General features: G+C 36.6%; 2 protein-coding genes across 2 annotated transcripts; one reads left to right on the top strand and one right to left on the bottom strand.

Annotated features, from left to right (window-relative positions):
• Positions 1–10,518: 10,518 nt before the first annotated feature.
• LOC137718493 (transcription factor bHLH93) lies at positions 10,519–12,271 on the top strand. Its single transcript, XM_068458059.1, has 4 exons — positions 10,519–11,233; positions 11,548–11,718; positions 11,794–11,961; positions 12,056–12,271. Exons 1-4 carry the CDS (start codon positions 10,586–10,588, stop codon positions 12,140–12,142), a joined length of 1,074 nt encoding a protein of 357 aa, XP_068314160.1. The 5' UTR covers positions 10,519–10,585; the 3' UTR covers positions 12,143–12,271.
• Positions 12,272–13,551: 1,280 nt separating this feature from the next.
• LOC137718418 (uncharacterized) lies at positions 13,552–17,869 on the bottom strand. Its single transcript, XM_068457969.1, has 2 exons — positions 16,928–17,869; positions 13,552–14,420 (listed from the first exon to the last, which is right to left on the bottom strand). The coding sequence occupies exons 1-2, from the start codon at positions 17,741–17,743 to the stop codon at positions 13,677–13,679; spliced, it is 1,560 nt and encodes a 519-aa protein (XP_068314070.1). The 5' UTR covers positions 17,744–17,869; the 3' UTR covers positions 13,552–13,676.
• Positions 17,870–27,471: the final 9,602 nt, after the last annotated feature.

The raw sequence follows: 27,471 nt of genomic DNA, 5'->3' as shown, positions 1-27,471 counted from the left end.
TCTTGTAACACAATTTTTGCACACTTCTTCTCTTGCCTACTGCTTGAGTCTTAATATTGCTTACTAACTTGACCTTCGGAAATTAAGGAAATATTTGTGAAAACTAGTTCATTTGAGTAACATCTATGCATGCAATTAACAATTAAAAGGTGGAATCATGCTTGTGTGCACTCAAAAACAAAATTTTACCTATGAAATTCAAGGCCTAGTAATTGTGGTGAACCAAGACTCAACTCAAGAACAAAGTGAGTTGAGAAATATTATACCTTTGTTGATTCCTCTTTGCATAAGCAAAGGCTAATCACCCAAAAGAGAGGACCTTCATTCCTAACTTCTTAGCTCCATGGATTTCTTGGAGGAGGATGGATGAATGGATTCTCCAAGTTCCCAAAATAAGGAACCTCTAAGTCTCCACACCAAGGAGAGCATTGAGGAAGAGATGAGTGACCTAGAGGAAGAAAGATTGCTAGCTATTTTCCTCTAGGGTAGCCGGCCTCCTAAGAGAAGAGAGAGCTTTCTGTTCTCGTCTTTTCTCTCTAGAAAACCCCTATATAGTCACTTCACTTAAGTGACAAAAAGAACCAAAACCCATTCATTTACATTATGGCTGGCCTTCTTAAGGCTTTAGGCTGTTTAGGCCCTTTTAAGTCTTTAGTCATTAAGTTGTCATACAACTTAAGTTAATGGGCTTGACGGTTCTAAGCCCAATAGGCCTTGAGGTCGAATAATTACTCAAAAGTTAAAAACAAACTTATCTGTTTGATTAATTAACATATTAATTAATCCTAACCATAAATAATTAAACCATTTAATTATCCTTACTCATCTCTGTTGTTTCTTCAATCTCTACATTACATGGTGTACGATCCATTAGATTCATTTTAGCGAGGTAGTGGGCGATTAGAACTCTTCAAATCGATTGTTAATTGAAACATACTTTCAATTCTCCCTTTAATGATTATACACCTTTAAGGCTTCCACAAACCATGAGTGACACCTAACAGTATATCATGGTTACCCAAGCTAATAAGAAGAGGTGGAGAACCTATTCAGTTTAGGATTACAATGCAATACGATCATTCTCTAATACAATACTCATGATCACATTGTTTGGTTTGATAGTTTATTCATGTCTACTATCCAATGTGATTCTTTTACTTATATGATTACCTTGAATGTGATTTGGAACGACTTCATAAATCTCATTCATACTCTGACCAGAGATGCTTAATCATATCATAGAGTATTCTCCCTCAGGAAAGCCTTAGGGTAAAGTGATATGATTAAGCATCTCTGGTCAGAGTATTGACAGAGCATTCTTCAACATTCATTGTTTAGGGTAAAGTGATCTGGTGGAGAGGTTCTTGAGTTCAACTCTCAATAGAATAACTGATTGTTGAAACCAAATTCGCGCACTACAGTGAATGGCAAAGATGCTTGAATCCGTTTACCTATAAAAGAACATACAATCGTGAGTAAGCCTAGGACTAGGGGGTGTGCCAATCTAAGGCTTTCCTGTTGGAAATGTGCCCTAAAGAGGCAATGATGGCAGTGCTCTTGGATGTGTGTGTGTGTGTTTTTTTCTATTTTAATACTTTTATTAATCTTACTTATTTATATTGTATTTTTTAAACTAACACTTGTTCTTTTGGCTATTTAAGAATAAATTCGAGATCAACCTAGAAGAGCCATTTATGTCCAACTACATAACCTAGTTGTGAACTCTTCGGTTCAAGGAGTGGATGCACAAGCTGCTTACTACTACCAAACTTTTCCATCTCATGATAAAGCTCTGATCAATCCACAGCCAGGGACGAAGTTAGAGAATTGTATGAACATGGACATCCTCAAACAACAAAGTCACAACTAAAAAGCTCAAGAATTTATTGAACAAAACACTTATAATTAATCCATTTACTTTTTTCATATAACATATTACAATATTCATCGACTCATTTTCATGTTTTGAAAGCTTTGCATGACAATATCATTATTAATAACATCAAATATCCCTCTCTATAAAAATAGTTATGTTATCATTCATCCATTGATCTCTAAATTAGAAAGCTAAATTCTAATTGTAATGCCAAAAACAAATTAATGAAGTAAAGTCATATAAAATACCTTGTGGAGTAAAATTCTTGTGTCAAATTTTGATACTTGATTACTTGAACTTCAATTCAATTGAGTTTTGGTTTAATGAAAGGAGAGGAAAAATCTGGAGAAGATGAGGACTGGAATTGCTCTGCCGTACGTGGTGGGATGAGCTCTTGAGGATTAACGACCTAGGATTAGGAAAACGGGGAGGCTCAATTAAATTAACTGTTAATTAAATTGTCATCCGGTAAGTAATTGGGGATGCAAACAATAGACTAGTTTAGTTGTCTACCAATTTTTTTGCAATTTTAGTTTATTTAGGGCTGATCATTGAGAACTGAAATGCAAACCATACTTCTTCTTTTTCTTTTTTTTGAATGAGTGGGGGCATCTGCCCCTTAGGTCTGCACTAGCTTCGTCATTGTCCACAGCCAAATTATGTGCAAAGGATGGACGAGTGGCACTAGCTCTGCGGTCATTTTCAGAGCTTGTAATTTCTAGAGGTGAAATTTTTCCAGACTCAAGCAGTTCGACATCGATTAAGAGACAATGCGGCACCGAGAATATATATATATATATATATATATATATATATATATATTTCAGTTTTAGTATATATATATAGTTGTACTAACATTTCAATCTCAATATAATTCAATAAATTTTTCTGTGTCGTGATATCTTCTGAGATTAATATAATTAAAGTGATGAAATATAATTACAATTAATTATTGTAAATTAAATATGATTTAAACCAAAAAAACTAATATGTTTGTCCGACAAATATATTTGTTGAACATGTATTTTGGTTTTTTTTAAATTTATTTTTTTCTTTATTTTACTTGCCCGCCGAAACTTTCTTCGGGCACAATTTTTTTATTTAATTTTATTTCCATGCATACACCGTGGAATGAAAAAACTCGATCGTTAAGCAAGTTGGCTTCGTCGGGCTAAGTTAGTCAATGTGCTTTGCTCGACGAAACTATTATTAGTAATTTCGTTGGGCAAATATAGTTTGCTCAACGAATTTTAGAGTTCTGTCGGGCAAAAGTTTGCGTTGCAATCTTGGCGCGACAAACTTTGCCCGACGAAGTTCCTAAAGGCAAAACTGTCGCCTACAAAATCTTATTTGGCCCAACAAATAAGGTTTGGCTGCTCGTGTACATATTAGTTGAAGAGAAATGCAAAAGAGATTCTCTCAAAATGGGATGAATGACTTTTTCCATTGATTTCATTATTTGTGTTAGCTATCCTAAAAATAGAAGGAAAAGACAACAAAAATATTACACCTAAAAATGTCCTAGAAGATTATCGTAAAAATAGTATTATCTTAATGTTAAGGAAATGGTAAGATTAATAACGTGCCACGTACAACTTTTACATGCATAAATAATCAAATTAAGATATACCACTACCATTACGATGTGATGTCAACCATACAAAATTCAAGATATATTCTTATTATCCAGCACTTATGAATCATGATTATATAAATGTACCGTAGTCTAAATAATGCTGCCACTGCCAACTAAGGGTAGAATAAATCGATGCTTTCTCCAAACCGCGCGGCTATTTTTCCCTTCCCTCTAATAATATTATTGTCGAACTGCGTGTCTGCTTTCTGCAACATGTAAATTAGTTTTCCACTGTTTATGTAGACGACAGTTATCAAATTTATAATCAAAATTTAATATGTTAGATTAACGTACAATCCCTAGTGGTTTAGCAATTAACTAATGCTCCTTAATTCCAAAAAATATTAAAGACATGATCATCCAATCTCGATACCTAGCTAAGACAAAGCATAAGACAAGATGCGCCCTAGAGAATAATTTGACCCTTAATACAAGATTAAGGATTAATAATTCATTAATTACGTAGTCTCCAGTCCAGGTTGATAAACCTATATAGTTTTGGCATGTGCTTGCTACAATTATATATATAATATATACTACACACACACACACACAAACTTTGGGATGTGCTTCCTGAGGCTAGTCTTAAAGCATTTCTATGCTTATTAGTGAAAAGAATCAATTCCTAAGCTATAGTCTTAAAAGTTTTCAATTCCTTATATAATTTGGATATAGGCATATATCTATATAGAGCTTGCGAAGAAAATACATGCATATTCATGCCAGAATTATGTTTTCCATAAAAAGAATGACGTATTCAGCTATTCGCCATTTATATTTTCCGTGAAAACAAAAGCGTATTGACATTAATTGGATGTTATGTCCCAAATTCTTGTTTTGGTGACCATAGATGGGCAAGACTATTAGCATATTAGCAAACTTCATTTAGATTATAGATGGGAAGACTTAATAAAGGGTTATTTTGTACCTATTATTTTGTCTAACAAACTATGATTTGCCGTAATTTTATACTACTTCACAATCATGTACTTAAACCTCAAGGGGTTTTTAGCGTATATGTAAAGTCACCAAAAATTTGACAAAATTCAACCCCTTATATTGAATGTACTAATTGCATCGATCGAGAGCTATTTGTACAAAATCTTACACATTAAATTACATCATATATGATTAAGTTGAGAACAATGTCGATGTTGATTAGTAACGAGCTACTGAATTGTCTCTAAGATTTTTCTATTGTGTCCAGGTGGGCTGCCTCTAGATCTGATTGAACTCGAAAAATCCATGAAATCCAAATCAAATCTAATAGGGTTATTGATCTGGAATTAGTGTTATGTGTGACAACTCACTAAAACATAGTCTCACGTGATCAAGAGAATACTGACTTTTGCACATATACGATTTACCCTCTCTAGTATCGCCTATATTATTTCTTAGACAATTAGCATGAATGATCATTTTTTGACATTTGGTCTGTAGATTCATCGTTGTGTGGTCGTTGTGTCATCGTTGTGGCGTCGATATATAAACAATATGTCATCGTTATTAAAAATGATCATTTTTGCAACCAAATGTCAAAAAGTGATCAACCATGCTAATTGCAGTATTTTTTTTTTTCTTTTTTTTTTTTTTTGTGAGTTTGTTTGTTAAAAGTTTAGAGGGGAGGGGAAGTTACCTCATCCCATGGCCAAGGCACACCACAAGTTTTTTGAGGACTTATAGAGGAGATCTTAGGCTTTTTTTTTTTTTTTTTTAACAGTTCGCCCACCAAGAAAGTTTACCAACAATGAAATTCGAATCTAGATTTTATTCTAGTGAAAGAAATGATAATTGCCAACTCAATCGACCCTCATTTACATTAACCTAATTTTTTTTTTTTTTTCACAAGTTATATCCAATCCAACCGTTCCAAAAGAGCCAACAAACGTTAAAATATTAGCTAATAACTTATATTAATTTACGTAAGAGGAATCTTGTGTGCATGCAACCCTTATTTTCTGTTTATTTATTTTTTTTCCTGTTTCCTTATTTCCTGTTTCCTTGATTATTCCTCATCCAGGACTTGAGAAATAATTAATTAGGTTACTCGAACTAATCATGTCGGATAAATAGACAAATTGCATTGTTAATGCCAGTTAGAGACAAGTAATGCGCGTTTATCCATGCCTAATAAGTCATTATCAAGAGAGAGAAAGAGATGCATTATGTCTGCATGTTCATCCTGCTTGAGAACTTTTGGAAAAGAGAAATGTCAGAGCTCTTAAAAGTTAGACTCCACATGAATTTTGTTTACAGTTTAATTTTAGTTTACATGATAATATTATAAAATATTTAATTCAAAATATGAAGTGATAAAGAGTTTATAAAGAGTTAAATTTTTAAGAAATGAATTTTTTTTTACTTAAAATGAGTATGATCTCTTTATGATCTTAATTATTGATTGACACATATTTATAAATTTAATTTTTTAAAATTTTATTGTGGCAAATTTTAATGGGAATTGTTATTAACACTCTAAAATTTTCATTCTACATTCTAAACTTTTTATATCAGGAAAGAAAAATATATTTATGAGAAGTATAGAATGAAAATTTTAAAATATCAATAACACTTTCTATTTTAATATGCATAAAAAATAATGAAAGCTATAAATAGAGACCACACGTATTTTGAGAGCCGAATAGATATCGAAGAGAGTCCACCTAGCATTAATAAATGCCTGACAATCTGATGCCAATGCATCCTTTTCCGGTTCAGACAGATTTGTGGGTCAAAGCTTTCAGGGTATTGGATTTTTAAATTATAAAGTTGTCTGATTAATTATTTCGATGAAAAGGACATAAATTCACCTTGAGATTGGGAGAAGGAGCAGAGGTAAAAACAGATTCCATTTCAATATTTAGGGCCATTGCTTAACTATAGGTGCTGCAATGTTTGGGAAATTAAATTTTTTATTAATAAGATTTAAGCATGATAATTAATAATTAAATAATAATTTAATTATCAACAACCATATCATTTAGTTTACAAAATTAGTATAAAAATTTAGTCTTTGTACCATTATCTCACACACTAATACATTCCATATTCATGTAATGCACTGGAAAAATTACACAGAGTATACTTTTTATAGTTAAATTTATATTGATACAACATTTTTTAAACATTCAAGGAGAGACAAACAATAATAAATGTGAAAAATAACATCATTTGTTTTTTTTTTTTTTCCTTTGGAGTTTAACTTACGAAAATACCCTTTATTTTTGGTATATTTTCATACCTGTCTCTCCAACATTGAGTTGTTTGTGCCACCTAGGCGCCTTGTTTCTCGGGATTCAAATAGATGATGTAGTATGTGCAGGTTGGGCATCTACATCTTTTTGCCGCAAGAAGGAGCTTCACATCATTAGTTGAGGTTGACTAGTACAAAAGCTAAAACAATTATATTTACACTTAGAAAGGAGACTTTAGAAAACTTATTTCAAATTTATTTGTTTCATCAGGTACATCAAATATGCTCTCAAACTTTTAAAAGGATAAAAAAAAATTGAACCAAGTAAACAAAAGACCAAATTACAAAACAAGTGTGAATTTTATATCCTTATACATTTGGACATCGTTCAATGAACTCTCAAAGGATTGAACCCATGATGGAGCCTGCACAAGAGAAATTAAATTAATACACGGTGATTAATTTGATTTGAAGGAGGATGTTAATTAACTTTGGACTTAATTTGAATGATAAAAGGTAAATTCTTTGGAACTTACAAATACCGAGTAAGAATAAATCTAACCCAACACAAACTAGGCTTCCCCATTTACTAATTCTTCTAAAACTATACAAATTGCTTCTATTATAAAATATATAAAACTGGTTCAATTTTGTGCTCTATGATGCTCTCGATTCTTCCGTAACCCTCACCTCCCTCGCATGAGTAAGAAAGTTGCATATTTTTTTGAAAAAGTATCAAAGTCAATTAAGTTGCATATATATTTTTAAAAGTAAAAAAGGTATCTAAAACAAATTTTATATATATTTGAAATTAATTTTGCAAAAAATGAAGACGGTTTGCACTGTTTCTGCAAAAATGGTTGAAGGCAGGTTGAACTGATTCTGCAAATGGTTGAGAACGAGTTGAACTGATTGTGCAAATGGTCAATGATGGGTTGAACTGATTTTGCAAATGGTCGAGGATGGGTTGAATTGATTCTGCAAAAATGGTCGAAGACGGGTTGAATTGATTTTGCAAAAACTGTTGATGACGGATTAAACTGATTCTGCAAACATAGTCGAAGACAGATTGAACTGATTCTGCAAATGGTTGAGGATGGGTTGAATTGATTCTGCAAAAATGGTTGAGTACGGGTTGAACTGATTCTGCAAAAATGATCAAGGACGGGTTGAACTAATTATGCAAAAATGGTCGAAGACAGATTGAACTGATTCTGCAAATGGTCGAGAATGTGTTGAACTGATTATGCAAAAATGGTCGAATACGAGTTGAACTAATTCTGCAAAAATGGTCGAGAACGGATTGAACTGATGTAGCAAAAATGATCTAGGACGGGTTGAACTGATTCTGCAAAAATGGTTGAAGACGGGTTATACTGATTCTGCAAATGGTTAAGGATAAGTTAAATTGATTCTGCAAAATTGGTCGAAGACAGGTTGAACTAATTCTGCAAAAATAGTCAAGGACTGATTGAACTGATTATAGTAATAAATGATACAAACTTATTCTACATATAGTTCAAAACTAATTATGCAGAAATAGTTGAATATAGGTTGAGCTTATGACACATTAATTTTGTTAGAGTTGTTAGAGCTGGGTTTTATTGAAAGCCTAAAATCTTAGGGGTATGGTTGGTATTTTAAAATGTTGTTTTCAAGTTTTTGGGCTGGGCCTTAATTGTTTTTATGCTTTTGTCTCTTCTTGACATGTTTAAAAACTAGTGGAGTTTCTTGAAATATAGCAGAAGTTTTTTTCTCTATATATATAAAGCTCCCAAATGCATTCTGATGAGGAGTAAAGATTTTATATGGAGTTCGTTTATCATCACCTTTAGTTTGAATCTATTAGGGTTGGTTTGGTATTGATGTGCTTTGAAAAAAAACTGTTTCTGCTGTGCTGTGAGAATAAACAGTTGTGAAATAAATAACAGAGTGTTTGGTAAACTTTTTTGGAGAAGTGCTTTAAAAAAAAAAAAAAAAAAAAAAAGTAGTATTATAGTATTTGATAAAATTTTATGTAAAACAGATGTGAAAAAAAAAATCTAGTTTTTCAAAGCTGAGTTTTGCAGCTTTGTGTTTTTGGCTTTAATTTACCCAAAACTGTGAAAAAAAGCTGAAGTTGAATGTTTACAAACATAAAAAAGCTGGTGATATTGCTTCATCCCAATACCAAACCAAATATCAAACACTTATATTTTAATTTTCAATCAAGGATGCCTGTGAGCACCATCTGTTTTCTTATCAATCGTAAGTAGACGAAATTGAAAGTTGGTTTCCAAATTTGAAATAAAATTATTTTCAAATTCCTATCAGCATCATTAATTTAAATTCATTATTTTCATTATGAAAAATATTTTCATCACCACTGATTTTAATTAGCATTTATGTCTATCTCCCAGTCAATTTATTAAGTATCTCAAGTTCAAGGTAAATACCGACCAATCTAATGTTCAGTTCTTCTTTTGTATATACAACCTTTGGTATGATATCTGCAAGCCTAATAATCATAATGACTATAGTCTTGATTGTTGTCCCCATAATTTCTATCATCGTCAATAGACGGTAAGCTTTTGCCCCCATTCCAGTTTTTTTTTATAGCCACTTTTTTCAGAATCACCTCAATACCAAACTAGGACTTAGTATAATTATGAGTAGAAGATTTATATATAACTTTGTATTACTGGTTTGAAACGTTATGATAGAGGTAGGTCTATTTCATAACAATGTTATGTGTGTGAAGTCCATAACAATCTCGCTTTGATAAGAAATGATCACTTTATTTTATATTTACACTCGAAGATCATCTCCAACCCTTAGTTTAAAATCTAAAATTTTTAACCCAGAAAATTTGGGTTTTAACTTAGAAATAGTTTTTCTCCTCCAATCATTCTGAATTTAATTTTAGCCCAAGATTATTAAAAAATAAATTTAGGATAATTTTTTTTCTTAAAGTAACTTAAAAAAAAAAATTATGTAGACTATCCTAATTTAATTTTATGAACATTTTAACCTAAAAATATTTAGATTTCGATAAATATTGAAAAATCGCTAAACGGCACCATGAAACTCGTGGAACACTACGAAAGAATATGAAACACATAAAATAATTTTTTTAATTACTTTAACCATTGGATTTAAATTTGGACCATTAGCTATATTTTTTTTTACCGTTGAATTTTATCAAATTAGATCTTAGCTGTTGGATTTAATGAATTTATAAATATAAAATTAAAAAAATACACATATATGGTAGACTAGCCCCATTGCCCCAGAAATGAGTTTTGGGTTTTAACTCATATTTGCCTCAAGGGTTGGAGCAAGTTGGGGTAAGTTTAGAACCTAAAACTTGAGTTTTACTCAAAGGGTTGGAGTAGGTCGAAAAGAATTTCCATTTTTTTAGAATTAAAATTAGCTGTTAGGCCATTTCATATTGAATTTAGACAATTTGAATCATTTTTTTTTTAAATTGCATTTTATTAAAAAAAAAAAAAAAAAAAAGAAGATATTTTATTGTTTAAGTTGCATTTTATAAAATAAAATTGCTCTAAAGGAATGCCCATTTTTCTTAGAAATTAGAATTAGTTATGAATCCACTTCATATCGAACTTAATCAATTATTCTTGTAAAAAATTAACTAAATAAAAAATATTTAAGACATCTAATCACGCTAAAACTTTTTACGAACACTATGTACTGTCCTATGAAACAATACACACATATATATATATATACATACATATGTGTGTGTGTATATATATATATATCTGTGTGTGTGTGTTTCATTTCTTTCTTTCAACTTTTAGTGCAGCTAGTTGGTGCTCTTATGCCCCTGCTTTAGATATTCTATTCCCCATTCCTTAAACAGTGTTGAGAGAGAGAGATGGAGCTTAGCCAACATGGTTTCTTAGAGGAACTGCTGCTGGCTCCAAGAAGAGACAGTTGGAGCAGCTACTCCTCTGGATTGAATGAGTTATTTCCCATCAATGGATGGAGTTTCGATTCTTTTGAAGAGAACCCAGTTCTGGTTTCCTCAATTAATCCTCAATTTGTTGGATTCTCCACCACACAACCAACCTTTGAAGAATGCCCATTCACCACCACCACTACTGCCTCCTCCTTCTCCTACCCTTTTGTTGTTGGTGGCCTCTGTGCAGTCCCAGAGATTAGTAACACTACTACCCCTTCTCCATTTCCTCCACAAGATCATCAGGATTACCCTTCAATGGTGGAAGATGAAGAGTTTGGTAATTTTCTTGGGAGTGAAAACCACAGCAGCTGCTTGGAGTTGGAAGAAAGCAAGAACAACAATAATATCAGTACTTGCAAAGTTGAGATGGACCAGCAAGCAGCAGATCATCACATTATTCCTTCAGCTTTTACCATGGGATTGTGTGGTGAAAAGAGAAGCAGTAAGTCTAAGAAGTTAGAAGGGCAGCCTTCAAAGAATCTTATGGCAGAGAGAAGAAGAAGGAAGCGCTTGAATGACCGCCTTTCCATGCTCAGATCAATTGTCCCAAAGATTAGCAAGGTGATCCATCTTTCTTTTGCATTTGTTAAAGTTTCAATCTTTTTTTTTTTAATGTTTTAAAATGGTGGCATTTCCTTGTTCTTCTTGTTTCTTTAATGTTAAACTCTGAGAAATGATTTTCGCTCTTCATTTTCTATTACTTCAAAAAAAAAAAAAAAAAAAAATTCAAGAGACAGAGACAAAGATATGAATGCAGGAGTAGAAAATGAGAGTGAAATTCACTACCCAAATTCTCTCAACTAATTTTGATAAATTGGGTGAATTACTATTTGGTAAAGATTAATTGAAGGGTTAATTAATGTGAAAAATGGCAGATGGACAGAACATCTATACTTGGAGACACAATAGATTATATGAAAGAGCTTTTGGAAAGGATCAATAAGTTGCAAGAGGAAGGGGTTGAAGAGGGTACCAATCAAATCAGCTTAATGGGCACCTCCAAGGACCTAAACCCCAGTGAGGTACTAGTCAGAAATTCCCCCAAGGTAAAATTCAGTACTTTTTCTTTAATCTCTCTCTCTGTCTCTCTCTCTAACTTTTGCATCATTGGTTTTATACAGTTTGATGTGGAGAGGAGAGACAAAGATACCAGGATAGACATATGCTGTGCAACCAAGCCAGGATTGCTGCTGTCAACAGTGAACACTATAGAAGCATTAGGGCTTGAGATTCAACAGTGTGTTATAAGTTGTTTCAATGATTTTTCAATGCAAGCTTCATGTTTTGAGGTTTGTCCATAACTTTTTTTTTTTTTATAATAATTTTTTTGCAGTTAATTTTTTTGATATTAATGCTTAATTAAGTTTCTCTAATGATTTTTAGGGAGCTGGGCAGAGAGATTTATTAAGTCCTCAGGACATAAAGCAAGCATTGTTCAGAAATGCAGGATATGGAGGAAGATGTTTGTAGGAAAATAAGGGATGCAAATTGCAAAAGGAAAAATCGTTTGCTTAGAATTGAAGTGTAGCTAGGAGAGAGATGGATTTCGACATGACTCCATGAGATTTTCCAAATAACATTGTCTACTTTCTAATAATTGTGCATGTATTAGATGATCCACCTTGCAGCCTATTCAGTATTACCACTCGGATTTAGGTACATATATATACCGACATCTGTGTATACTATACACCGACGTCTGTGGTGGTTGATCTTTTGATTGTTGTATTATTGGCCGCACATCTAATGCTCTATTCATCATATGTCATGCACCGGAGCATTCACTGTTATAAAAATCCTCACCTAATGACAACCGTCCTGATTAATGACTAGACGTTTGAAAATTAAGAAAAGGTGCCTAGACTTGCTGAGGCGCCTGCCTAGACTGCCTAAGCACCTGCCTAACCTGCCCAGACTTACCTAGGTTGCGACTCACTTAGACAGAAAATAGATAACTTTCATTTTGCATTTTATTTTTTTTCAATAAATTGTAAGAGACTTGTTGAATACTTAAATGAATACACATTATATGCTTGTTCCCCATATTTTCATTATGTTCCAATACTTCATAAGAAATACGTTAATCTATTTTTTAGTTTATAATGAAATTATATATATTTTAAGTATAAACAGACACTTATTTACACGAAATATAATGTATCTACTTAAATCTGCCTAGTTCACCTAGGCACTAGACTCCAGTCCGTCGTCCGGCTAGCTACTAGCGTCTTTTAGAACCTTATAGTAGAATTTTAAACAATTTCAGTACACATGCCTTAAGAATTTGTGATTGTTTAATTGTTGTCTTCTTGACCAAAAGAATCTGTGAACAATGTCTAAAGTGCCAGCAACGATAAAACTACACAGAAACCATGACAGCAACCTGAAGAATTCCATTGACCAACACAAGGAAAACCATATCTTGCTCGTAGGATGTCATCAAATATTCTTTTCCCATCATGTACAAGACTTAATGCCAAAACATTTGATTTTTTTTCTTTCACTATGACAAAATGTTGTGACGAGATGAGGACGGCACACGTTTGATAAATGAGCGAACGAATCCGATCATTTGCATGGATTTTGGGTGCCGGGATCTGTTTGACATCTCTTCGATTGCTTAATCGGACGCAATCCGGTACTTCCAAATCATAATCAAGGTTTGTTTCGTCGGTATGAGTGTTATGTTAAAGGCGACGCTCTCTCGACAAGCTTTGTTTTGAATGCGATTCGAATTCACAGGTTGAAATTTCGCTGTCATACCTCAAGGCCAAACAAAAATTAGCGGAACTAAAGCCCACGGTTGGTGCAAACACATAAAATGGGATTCTTAGGCTCAAGTTAGTCAAAATAATAGCCGACATGTCTTACCCATCAGTGTCTTCCATTTTCTTACTTCTAAGATATGTGTTTAGCTAAAGCTGAAATCAGATCAAGAAAAAACATAAGGATTTAGCTCTGTTCATATGGTACATTTCTAAGGAAAAGACGAGATAACGTACTTCTAAGCATCATCTTCACCCTCCTCGTCATCACTTATAATGCCACCATCGTTGAAATCAGAAGAGTCACCGGTAACATTGGCCTGCAGATGTTGGAGTTTATTGATAGCATCTCTTGCATCAGAAACCAGGGCAATTTTTGCAGTTCTCACTGCATCCACCTCACCAATTCCAGAAGTGGATTGCTGATTGCGCGTAGATGCTGCTTTTCTCTTCGCTTCCCTGGTATGTAATTGGTCTATATACTTCTCATGCCGGACCTTGTTTCTGACTTGCTTCAATACCGGGGGGCTAACGAGAGGTTTACCACATGAGCTACTAAATCTCGACAGCAGCTTCTTATGACCTGAAGAAGATCTTTGACTGCAATTCTGAAGAATTTTCTTCTTTTCCTGTAAATTTTTTGGGGTAGAAGGTATAACACTTGCATGACTCTCGCTAGGTGAACCTAGACTGGGCTCGAGTACCCTAAAAAGATCTCCCTCATAATCTTGGTACACTTGATAATGTTTTTGTATTAATTGTCGGACTGTTTTCTGGGCAACATGCCTCCTCTGTTTACTGCATTCTTGCCTTTTAGACTTTGGCTCACTGGGTTTAAGCAGTTTACTTGCAGAGAGTGAAAACTGTCCAAGGGGGGACGAATTTGTTAATGTGTTTGCCCTCGACCGGGTATGAGGTTGAGGTGGAGTTCTATGCTCAGAATGGACTCTATCAAAGCACTCCTGTGCAGATTTTCCAGGCACCTGAAATTAGTTTGTATTAAACACAAGTTACTGTGGATATAACCTAAATAAAGCAGCGGTGATATATTGGCTATGCATGTCAAAGGACAAAGATACATAGTTACCCACTCAAGAACCAATCTAACTACCTGAGCCCACTAAATGCTCAAGGAACTTAAAACAAAGCATTTATTCATGGCTGAAAACTTTGCTGCCAGCTAGCTATACAAACAAGTAACTGGCAAAAGATTGAATAAGGGAGAGAAATCTGCAGTTGGTTGTAAGTTAAAAAAGAAAAGTTCTTTAAAAGCTTTTCAAACTTCGGAACATGAAACAACTGTTAGAGCTATCCACACAAAATTAAAGGTTAGAATGTGATTCCTATCTCATCTGTAGCATGTAAAAGAAAATTAAGATTTTATAAGTGACTCAAATGGAAACAGATGTGGTGTCGTTCTGATGGCTAGCCTTAAGTTTATGAATTGTCTGCAACTACTAAACATGACCTTCTCGGCCCTGCTTTGCTGCAAGTAACTTGGTTTTTTGTTGCGAAAAATTAAATGGAAGTGAACTTAAGGAGCACCAATAAGGTGGAAAACCAAAGTTATGCAACATCAATAGATTGGTTACAAAAGAACTATCCTTTCTGCAACGAAAACTAAAACCGTCGCTGAATTTAATCAATAAGACATTGTTAGTTGAAAGATAAATGCCCACGATCATCACAAGAGAGCAATAATGGAATTTTATAATTGCTTTTAACATTCAGTCTATTTTGAACATATGTAACAGTTACTAAAGTCATTCCATTTGGTTCTTAGAAATCTTATTCAACTTGTCTATTAGCTTTCCAAGAGTTTTCTGGTATTTAATAAATAATAAGTCTTTAGGATTTGCGTCTTTTGGTTCTATATATGACATGTATAAATTTTATTGAAATGCTTTGTTACCTTCAACGCTTAAGGCCTTGATATCTCCATGCATCTTTCTCCTCTTTTACTTTTTTTCTACCTCACAAATTTCTCAGAAATTATAGTAACCTCAAAAACTTCACTTTGGTTTGTGTTTTTCCGACATCATTTGAAAAATAATCTTTCACCAAGAGACCTTGTAGCTACAATTGTTATCAGTTTTTCTGTTTGAGAACATTTTGGTCATCAAACTCTCAAGCAAGAGAAAAGAGTTATGAAGTGCCAAAACAATTAATCGAAAACGGTCCCCTTCTTTGGGGAGGCCCTACCCAACAGAAGTCCTCTATATACCTAATGTACTAAATTTAAAATTAAAAAAAAGGATTATGGTTCTTATCGAACACGGGCATTCTTTTATCAGGTTGAGTCTCACATCTTTATTACAGTCAAACATTAAAAACCCAAGTGCTTCAGTCTAAAAGGTATGTGCTTAGGTCAATTGAGGTAACTACATCCATAGCAGGTTATTCTCAAAAGCCATACCTCTAATATGGTGCTTTGGTAAGCCCAATATTAGCCTATCACCATTACGGCCTTTCCTTACGATGAAAAGGACTATCAGTCTATCAACCAGGCCATATCACCTTCTTGCATAATAATAAGCCTTCATAAAATATCATAAACAAAACCTTCTCAGGCTGGTAATATTGTTAGAGTTCTATACTAAGGTGGACTACTATATCAGCTCCAATCTATATATCATAAATATCCAAAACTGCAATGAATTTGATAAAAATTGTTTAAGACCAGTTCCCCGCATTGTCACTCATTGGAAAGAGCATCATGTACCTATATAAAGATCCTCCTTTCAAGAGTTAGAGTGATCTTCATTCCACAATTGAACTATACGAATTTCACACTCACTATAATATATTTCCCCCCGCTCTTTTGGCTTTCCGTTGAATTAGAATAACAAAAGACTTGCTGAGATAAAAACAAAAACAAGATGTGGACTCCTAGTCCCACTATATCAAAAAAACTTAAGGACTAATTATCAATGACTCAATATCAGTGACAAAGTTTACAATTTTTATTAATATAATCTGGATTGCAGACTTCAAGATCATACTTAAAGACACAAAAAGATTAGTACTATTATTCAATTTAGCTTTCATATTAAGAGGCTAAATTATACTTTTGATCCCAATAGTGTAAGACTGAGACTCCACTTTAATCTTACAATCCTAATTTCAACAAATTTAACTTTGCAATTTGGTAAGTTTTGGAATGTTGTCCAAAGTATACATTTCCATCACGTTGGTTAAGAAAACCATCAAAAGCGCAAAATAACTTATTCATCATGGTGTGGTTCTATATCGCTGTCACATTAGTTTTCCCAGCTTAGCAGATATAGGGAAACATCTTTTTCATCAAACAACAGAGGAAATATAGGGCAAACTATAAGGTTGATTTCGTTAAACTTTGAACTACAGAAACCGCACAATTGGGCCTAACAAAATTCAATCTTCTTATTGCCAGTAATATGAAAGAAAACTAAGTAGCTTGACATGAAAACAAAATTTTCTGAATTAAAGGATCATAAGAACAGCAACATACCAGTTTGGAAACCTTCTTCCAGAAGTGGGGTGTTGGCTTTGCTATTAAATAAGCTCTCTGCAATGCCAATTCTTGTTCCTTTGTCCACCCTTGAACAACCCCAACACCTTCTTCGTCCCTCTTTCTCTTCCTCCTAACCCCCACTTCTTTATTTACACCATCTATCTCTTGCATTTTGCACTTTTTCGAAATTCCTTCGGATGAATCAGTACAAGCTCCATCTTTTCCAACACTTGAGAACTCCTCTTTCTTCAATGACCTATTTTTTCCACTCTTAGATCTAGACCCAGTTGCCTTATCAGTGCATTGATTCACAACAGATTGCTCAATACAGAACCTGACAGATTTTCTTCGACATTTTGCTGACCCAGAACTCAAATTTCCGCAATTACTCGACCCATTTTCCAATTTGCCCAATTTCTTAAATATTTTTTTCGAGGAACCCTTACCTTCATCAACAAGGACGAGCTGCTTGTTCAAAATCCTTGAGGAACGTCTAAGACTCTGAAACCCCTCAACCCCATTGTTCAATCTCGGAGATTTTCTCGGCCCATCGTGAGATTCACTCGAATTCTTAGAGCTAAGTGGAAGACTCAATGAACATACGACACGGTTGCTTCTGGCTGTGGATTTGGGGGTTCTCGGGTTTTCAGACTCCGCAGCGCTCTTTTCAAGGCAGACAAGTCTCTGAGATTTCCGGACAGTGGCTATGGACAGCTCTGGTTCTTGAGTTTTCTGGTGGTGGAGAAATCTAGGAGACCTTCGGAGAGTTGTGCTCTGTTGTGCTGCCTTGGCTACGGAGGCTCTCACGGCCATTTTCGCAAACACTTGGTGGGCTTTCTTTTCACATGAGACTTTTTAGAGGGAATAGAATTTGAAATTCAAAAGTTTACCCTGTTCGGCAGTCCCAACCTCATTGTCTAATTACGAATTTACTCGTCAGTCGTATCTCGAATCCATGTCCGAGTTCATCCAGTCCAAGACCACGCTCTCCTTTTATCTCGAATCCATGTCCGAGTTCATCCGTGGGTTCGGTGGTGATTTTTGCTTTGGAAATGAAAACGAACGGGCTTTTACAAATGGGCTTTAGAAACACTGCGGAATGTGAAAATTGTAAATTGGGCTTACCCTGTAAAAGTCAGACAATTATTGAAAAAGAGTGGGCTAGGAACAAGAAATCCAAATCCAATCTGACCAATTTCCACTTTACGAGTCATTCTCTCTCATGCGCTCGTGATTTGACAACAATAAATCATTGAATCTCTTTTAGTTAAATATTAATTATTTATTTGTGAAAATACATGTGCCGAAGAGAATTACCATCTATTTTACTTCCCTCAAATTATCTAATCTTTTGACTTCATTATCCCTTTTTTCGTCTCATTATCATTACCCAAACTATACTTATCAAATCACTTATAATTTTGTCTTTGTCACTTAATGCTACGATTTAGTGGTATTCCTTTTCATTTGTAAGTGTGTTTGGGCTCAAAATATTATTTTGAGCCGAGCCAGGGATTATTGTCGCCCCAATGGCGTTTATCTAGAATTTTCTTGTGGGTCATCCAGTTAGGGCTGGCCGAATCTTGTTGCAAAAGGCATTAGTTTAGATAAAGGGTGAAGTAGTCGATTCCTAGTGAAACAAGGAGTTTTGAAGCCAAATGTGCTTGGGATCAGAAGATGAATCTGATTTGTTATGGGGTTTGGTTCAAAGTCCTATCAGAGTTAGGATTGGCCAAAACTTAATCAGATTGGGTTATGGAGTTCTAATCCGAGTACGATTCTAGCTCGGCCATGAAGGGGTTTGCTACTATAAATACAGGAGGGGTGCATTGTTCAAAGTCTCTCCAATTCAACACATAAATTGCCCCACGCAAAGCTTCTCAACAACCTGAGATATTATCCTTCTCCCCTTTCTTCCACCAACACATCTTCAGTTTGGATAAACAGCACTGTGAAGGTAACTAATGACATCTTCAGTTTGGATAAACAACACTAGAGCCGTAGAATCAGCCGATCAAGGAACACCTTTAGTTTGGATAAGCAACACTGCTTCGAGATCGACTGGTTATTTATCCGAGTCTCGGTCGACAGGGACTTTCGAGTTCTTATTGGTAAATGTCATCTCATCAACCTTCTCGACGAAGTGAGGTGTTACAGGTTACTAGGCTCAGCATATTGAACACTGAGTTGTTTTATGATTAGATATTAGCAAGTGAGTTTCAGAGTTCGGCATTTCGACGGCCAAACCACATTTACTATCAAGACATACATCTCTTTCAAGTACTTGTGTCCATATAGCATGGTGCCAGTTCAACGTGCTTATACTCTTACCAAGATAATCATTGTGACCAAACCCAGCGTCGACGATTTGTGAACTTCACAAAACTAGCAGCCTTCCTCGGCTGCAATCGCAGGATCAAAAAGTCAACAACGCGCTCAACACAACATCAACACATTTTACTCCCTGGTTGAGCTCGGTCGTCGAGTTGGTACACCCCGCACATAACCGAAAGACGTAGTTAGCTTACTAATTACTCAGTATGCGCGCCACGTAGGCTTGGTAGCTTTTAGAGTCAACATTTTGGCACGCCTAGTAGGACCTAATGCTAAAGCTACGAAGTTTATGACCATTGAGACACGGTGAGTAAAGAAGAAAACAATAATGGGTAAGTCAACGAGTAATCTTCCAGTCCAAAACCCATGACAAGATGGCTTACCACAGGCACAAAATCTTTCTACTGCCGCGACACCTGAAGCTACAAGTGCGACACGCCGAGATAAGGAAGTAAATCTTGGCGGTCAGCCTCGTGAAACAAAAATCCCTACCAAAACGACAAAAGAAATTTTTGTTGAAGGATTAATGGAGGATTATGACGAGGACGGTGGTGAGGCCTCTGATCCACCGACTAGGTCATTTCTTTGATGACGACTTGAAGAGCAATCTTGGCAATTTGAGCAAATGTTCAATCAAAAGGTGAAAAGCATACTCAAAGAGATGCGCGATAATAGCGCTATACATAACAGGTTGCTCGAAGTACTAGTTAATAAAGCCCACGAAGGAGGGCCTTCTAATCGTTTCAGGGAGCCTCCATTTAAGAACAATCTTCTTCCAATGGTACAAGCCTAGACAGGATCTGCAGAGCTCAAAATGATCGATTTAGAAAAGAGAGGTGGGTCAAGCAGTAGATCGAATGAATTTAACTAAGAAGCAAAAACGACATCTATTAATATGGTCGAGGTTCAAAGAGTGATTAATTCGACTCTAAAAAAGGGGCCGAAGTTTCCGAAATTCATTCGAGTACCCCAAGGGATTCAAAATTTTGGACTTCAGCCTTTTCACTGAAGAGTCAACCCTATCATTGTTAGAACACGTGGCTCAACTCACTGCCCAATGTGGGGACGTTAACAGTTATTTTCATAAGCTTCGACTGTTCAACTTCTCGTTAACCGGCTCAGCATTAGCATGGTATATAAACCTTTCACCCAATTCCATCCAAAGGTGGGATGAAATAGTAAAGAAATTTCATGAGCAATTATATCGACCAAGGATGGATGTGTCAGTATCTTCTCTGGCCAAGATGGCTCAAGCTTCTGACGAGTCACCAATGGAATACCTTACAAGGTTTAAGTCAGCCAGAAACTAGTGTCAAGCACCTCTCCCAGAAGTCGAGTTTGTTAGGCTTGCCCTAAACGGCCTGGATGTGGAATACAAAAAGAAATTCTTAGAGGTAAACTTCCGAGATATGTACGAACTGGCTCAATATGTCGAGCAATATGATTATTTGCTCCAAGAAGAAAAGATATCGAAGTCCCCATCTCGAGGAACAATCTACAAGAACCCTACGGTCAGTTATGCATCAACCGAAGGCGAAGAATCCCAATATGCCAGTATTGACATGGTCAACAAGCCATACATATGTAAAGCATTGGCTCATGTTAAGTCTAAGGATGCCAAAACCCGATCAGCCTTTGAAGAAGCTACCATCAAAACGTCAAAAGTTTATACTTTTTACATCACCAAGGCTGATGCCATCTTCGACTAGTTGTTGCTCGCGAAAATTGTCAAGCTTCAGCCAGGGGATAACATTCCCAAGGCTGATGATTTAAAAGGCACCACAATTCGAACAAGCATACGGCAAATAATTGTTTCGTATTTCGTGATGCCATTCAAAGCTGGATCGACAATGGTAAGCTCAAGTTTCAAGAGAAACAAACATGGTAAATGCTCATCTACCAAGGGATAAAGGAAAAGGAAAGGCCGAGTTCATTCCAATGTAATTCGTCCTAAAGTAGAACTCTCAGCCATGATTAAAGAATGATTTTTTTTCAAACGAGCCACCCAATGATTTGACGGGACTAGCTATTGTTGAGTCAATGTCGGACTCTAGTGCAGAGGAAAACGACAGGCCGATGGTTTTATGTAGTCAAGGCAAATAGAGTGTCGTCTTAGCTGAGCCAAAGGAAAAGCCACATAAAGCTAAAATACCACAACAAGTGCCCACAGCCGCGGTAACATCCCAAAAGGTGTTCGGTATAGGCCGACATTATAAAGTTTTTGATAGGCTTGGCCCTCAAGTACAAGATAACAAATCATCTTCGCTCAGACGAGGATTATTATGCGCACAACTCTGGCAATCTTAATTCACCCGTAAACCAGTGCACATTTAGACCTCCTGAGCCACATGATTAGCACTGGTATACCTACAACTCCCTTACTGTATATATACAGCATTGTCTAAATCACAGAAACGTCAGCGCCAAAGAATGAACTGTATAGCCCGCCGACAAGCAGCTCAGGATACCTTGGCTGCCAAATGGCAGCTGAAGGAAACAGCTGGTAATGAAAATGATTGACAACCTCCGACGATTATGACCGAGCTGCTCCAAGGGAAGAAGGTGATCGATCATGACTTTGAAACCACGATTGAAGAATTCGAAAAGTGAATGAAACTCTTTCTTCAACCTAGGGAAATAAAAGTTATCCTCAAGCACTTCCAGAAGGAAGCCGAGAGCAAACTTCCTCTGCTACCTACATAAGAATCGTTGATCAGAGTCAGACGGAATCTCCACCCACCGTTTCTCGGTGAAGCTTTAGAATACATGCGGGAGTTTCACAAGAAGCATTCGGCAAATGACTTATACGGCTTGCCGAAAGCATGCCAAAATACTCTGATCTCATTTTAACTTGCCTTGATGCTGAACGGATCATCCAAAAGACCTCGGATCTGGAGATGAAAGTTAGGTTCCATCATATACGTGAGGTTCGAGTTCTCGACTTTGAGGTAGATCCATATATGGATATTAACGCTTTTGAATTTCCCTTCTTCCTCGATGACCTCTAATATTTACAATACCATTTCGAAGTCTTTTCAGCTGTCTCCATTTTTGGCCTTACAGCAGATGAAAATGAACGCGTAGCATGATTAGATGCTTACCTTGACACGAGAGATGTCCGCATCGCATATTAGGAGCAAACTTGTATAACATCACAAGACCAAAACCCAGTTCCAACACTGAGCGAACCCGAGGTTGATGTGAAAATGAGAAGGCTCCAGTGGACATACCTCAGGAACATACCCTGGCGCCAGCCAAAGAAGATCAAGCGAATACTGCCCACACACATGATACCTTGCCCAAAAGTCCAAAAGAAGAAAACCGTGACCCAATGGGTCATTCGGTCATCGACAACATGGAAATTAGCATGGTCCATGCCTTACCTGCCGAGTTCCAATCAACTACACCCTAACCAAATTTCCTGGACGGTGACGTGGTTGCTGAGGAAGCCACGTAAGTCGATTTTGTGATCGCCGAAGAGATTGAGCTGGTAACAAAAGAAGATAAACTTAAAGCAGCTCTGGCCGAACTGTTTCCTCGTTCTTCATCAGTTAATCTCCATTATTTGAAGTCATTATATGTTATGGCTCATATTGAAGGATATCTGGTCTCCAAAATTTTCGTCGATTGTGGAGCAATGGATAACATCATACCCGTTGCTATCATGAAGGCATTACATAGTTCCAGTGATGAACTTATTCCATCAGGGAGTGCTTCCGTTAGAAGTAAATATCACAGGTCGTAATCATATGACCACATTTTTCATGATCGATTTGAAGATCGAGTATAATGCATTGCTTGGTTGTGACTAGATCCATCAAACGAGTTGTATCCTCTTGTCATTATATCAGGTCCTCATCTTCTAGGGCTGCAAATTAGTCGTGGTTCATCCTGCCGACAATCATCAGTTTGAAGCTAATATGATTCAGGCTCGTTATTATGACGATCACGTCGACTACATCACCCTACAAGGTTTTAACGAGGAAGGATGGCCGACTCAGATCTTAGTTCAAAAAGCCATTGAGGTAAACTCAGGTTAGCCAACCTAATTGCTGATCCTAATGTCTGATACAACGGTCTAGTTCTATCAGTTGACAAGGTTCAAGCTACCCTAGCTGAGCTCGAAGATAGTCGACCCTAAGTCAAGGACCTTTTAGAAGAAATAAATATTAGAACGGCCAAAGACTTGCGACCTTTATTTATTAGTGCTTTGTTACCCCAGCCTATGAAAACCTAGCTTTGTAATTTACTCAAGGAATTTAAGGATTCTTTTGCTTGGAGTTACCATGAGATACCTGGTCTAGACCGAACGCTCGTCGAGCATGAATTACGCATCAAACCTGGTTGTAAACCACTCCACCAACCTTCCTAACAATTCTCGACCGAAGTACAACTCGGCATAAATGATGAACTCGTTCAACTTTTAAAAGTTGGGTTTATTCGGACAGCTAGATACGTCGAATGGTTAGCGAACATCGTCCCAGTTTAAAAAAAAAGTTGTGCTCTACATATTTGTATCAATTTTCGAAATTTGAATTTGGTAACCCCTAAAGATGAATATACCATGCCAATTTCATATTTGTTAATCGACGCAGCAGCAAACCATGAGATGTTATCCTTCATGGATGGCCATGCTGGTTACAATCAGATTTTCATTGTCGAGGTCGATGTCCACAAAATTGATTTTCGTTGCCCAGGGGCACTCGAGACTTACAAATGGGTTGTCATGTCGTTCGACCTTAAAAACACCGGTGTCACATACCAACGCAATATGAATACTATTTTTCATGATTTAATTGGTACCATCATTGAGGTCTATATAAATGATGTTGTAGTCAAATCAAAACGTCACCGAACACATTTAGATGATCTTCAATAAGTTTTCCTTCGTATACACCAACATAACTTTAAAATGAATCATGCCAAATATGCCTTTGGTGTATCAGCCGGCGACTTCTTAAGTTTCCTCGTACATCATCGTGGCATCAAAGTGGACGTAAATAAAGCTCGAGCGATCATTGATGCCCCACCCTCGACAATCAAGAAGCAATTACAATCACTCCTCCGTAAAATCAATTTCCTTCGCTGCTTCATTTCCAATTCGGCAAGGAAGATGAAAGCTTTCTCCACGCTCTTGAAACTTAAGAATTCTAACAAATTTGAATGGCATGAAGAGCACCAAGATGCGTTTACACAAATTAAGGTATCCCTCACTACCCCACATATCCTTGTGCCACCTCGATGCGGTAAACCCCTTAAGTTGTATATCTAAGTGGCCGAGGAGTCCGTTGGCTGTCTCTTTACATAAGATAATGACACGGGATAGGTGCAGGCCATTTTTTATCTTAACTGGAATCTTAACTCGGCTGAGATAAATTATTCACTCATCGAGAAACTTTGTTTGGCTTTGTTCTTCACTACGTCCAAGCTCTGACATTACATGATCATTTTCGCTACGCAGGTCATCGCCCAAACAGGCGTTATTCGATATATGCTTACTCATCCGATAGTGAAAGGCCGTATAGGAAAATGAACAATGGCACTATCCAAATTTAGTTTGCAATACGTGCACCAGAAAGCTGTAAAAGGGCAGGCGTTGGCCAATTTCTTAGCTTAACATCCATCTTCATAAGGTTTTGGGGGCAACGACGTCGCAATTGGCATGGTGGAAACACATGATAATTATTGGACGCTGTATTTTAATGGCTCTAGTACCTTGACCTCGGTTGGCGTTGGAATCATTATCCAATCTTCAAATCACTACCGATGGTATTATTCTCTCAAGCTAGATTTCGATTGTACGAATAATCAAGCCAAATATAAAGCCCTTATCATCGGCCTTAACGTTCTTCACGACTTGAGGACAGCCCGGCGATTCAGAATTTGTGATCAACCAACTCAATGGAACTTTTCGTTGCATGAGTTGTACTTTAGCGCCCTATCACATTGTTGTCAACTATTTGGCTGAATCATTTGAAGATATCACATTCAAGCACATCTCACGATTTTGAAACACTAACGTAGAAGAATTGGCTCAAATAGCCTTTGGAGCATAACTCTTGAGGGGCGAGCTAGGCCAAGTTATACCGCAAGACAAGGGTACATGCCATAAATTACGTAATGTACCAGAATGAGTTGTACTGAAAGGGTGAAGACGGTGTGTTATTATTATGTCTCGACCCGGAAGAGGTAGCCCAAACGATTACAGAGGTACATTAAGGGATATGCGGGGCGCATCAATCTGGACGAAAAACGTGTTGGTTGATTCGTCGACACATATATTTATGGTTGAATATGTTAAAAGAATGCATTGAATACGGGCAAGGGTGTATACAATGTCAAATCCATGGGCCTATACAGAAGGTCTCGACCGAATTACTTCATTGCGTCACCAAACCATGGCTGTTCAAAGGATGGGCCATAGATGTAATCGGCAAGATCACGCCATTTTTTGGATTAGCAAAACATGCATGGATACTCGTAGCAACTGACTACTTCACCAAATGGGTCAAGGCAAAATCTTACGATGAATTAACATCTAAAGAAGTTTGTAATTTTGTGGAAGAAAACATTATGACCAAATTCGGCGTACTAGAAACAATCATAACGAACAATAACATGATTTTTACATCCAACAAGTTCAAGGAATACACCGCGAGTTTGAAAATTTGGCTCAATCAGTCTACGCCGTACTACCCACAAGTAAACGGACAGGCCAAAACAAGTAATAAAGTTTTGATCAATATTCTTGAAAAAATAATAAAAGAAAAGCCCGACATGTGGCATTTGAAGTTAAAAGAGGCATTATGGGCATATCGAACTTCACTCTGATCAGCAACAGGGACAACCCTATATGCGTTAACTTATGGGTACGACGCGATGTTACCTGTCGAGTTAAACATAAACTCGCTACGAATCATCTAGCAAAGCAGTTTATTCAGCGCCGAATATAATCAGGCCATAAGGCAGGAGTTGGAAGACTTGGAGAAAGCTCGACTCGATGCCTATAACTTGTTAGTAGCATAGAAAAAGATTGTTGAACGAGCGTATAATCGACGAGTTAGGCAAAAGACGTTCGGTGAAGGTGAATTAATATGGCAAACCATGTTACCAGTAGAGATTAAAGATCCTAGATTCGGAAAATGGTCGCCGAATTGGGAAGGACCATTCATTGTCCATAAAGTTCTCGGTAAGGGGACATACCACTTCAAGGATCAAACTGACTTAGTTCATAAATTACCAATCAATGGAAAATTCTTAAAGAAATATTATCCAGTCACTTGGGAAATGCAGGAATAAAGAATTTTTATTGATTTTCAAAGGGCATACAAGTGAAATTACAAAAAACAATCAGCCTACAACTAAAGATGAAGTCCTAAGGAGTCGAAGGAAGGAAAGCTTCAAGGGCGGCTTTCAGTTCTAACCACCTTACTTCACCCATTGTGACTTCAGCCTGCCTGGTTCTTTTATCAAGTTATAGTTGTCGTATCCGCTTTATGCCAGCTATGTATTCCACCAGTCGAGGCTTGTTCGACTCCAAATCCTTTTCAAGCTCTAAAGTAATGGCTGACCTTTGACTTTGAAATTCAGCTATTCGACGGTCAAGGTCGGCCAGTCATTTATTCTTTGCTTTTATTGCCTCGAGCTCCGGTCGGATAACTTCATAAGTAACCATTGCAGCCTTAAGGTCATCCTTTGCCCGGAAAGCCTTTTCAAAATTAGTGAAGTATTACCGAGTTCGCTCTAGGGCATTGGATAGGTGAACAACACTTTCGATGCTCAGTAAGCCACTGGCTAGATGATCGTTTAGACATTCCTCTACGGAGTTGAGACCTTTGTGTTGAAAGATTTGCAAGGTCGAAAGGGACAGAAGCTCCTACAGCTTGACGAATGCATTAGACTCGTCCGCAGTCATAGAAGGCCCAACCATGGTGGCAGAAGGCCCAAGCATCCTAGAAGTACTGGAGACAAAGGCGTCGAGCTCAACTTCCCATGAAGGCTACATAAAATGAGTCATTAGGAAAAGGAAAATCCAAAAAGGACGGCGGATAAGGAAGTTGTTAAACCTGCCGAGAAGAAACTTCAGCCATATCTGATGGTTCGTTGCTCAAACCTAAAAAGCTTAATGGTTTAAGGCAGCCTTTTAATTTATACGGCCGATGAAGGTTATCTACGTTTGATGGCTACTGAGGCGGCCAAGAAATATA

Source organism: Pyrus communis, chromosome 1 (assembly GCF_963583255.1).
Source record: "Pyrus communis chromosome 1, drPyrComm1.1, whole genome shotgun sequence".
Taxonomy (NCBI): Eukaryota; Viridiplantae; Streptophyta; class Magnoliopsida; order Rosales; family Rosaceae; genus Pyrus; species Pyrus communis.
This window is presented reverse-complemented; position numbering and strand designations above follow the sequence as displayed.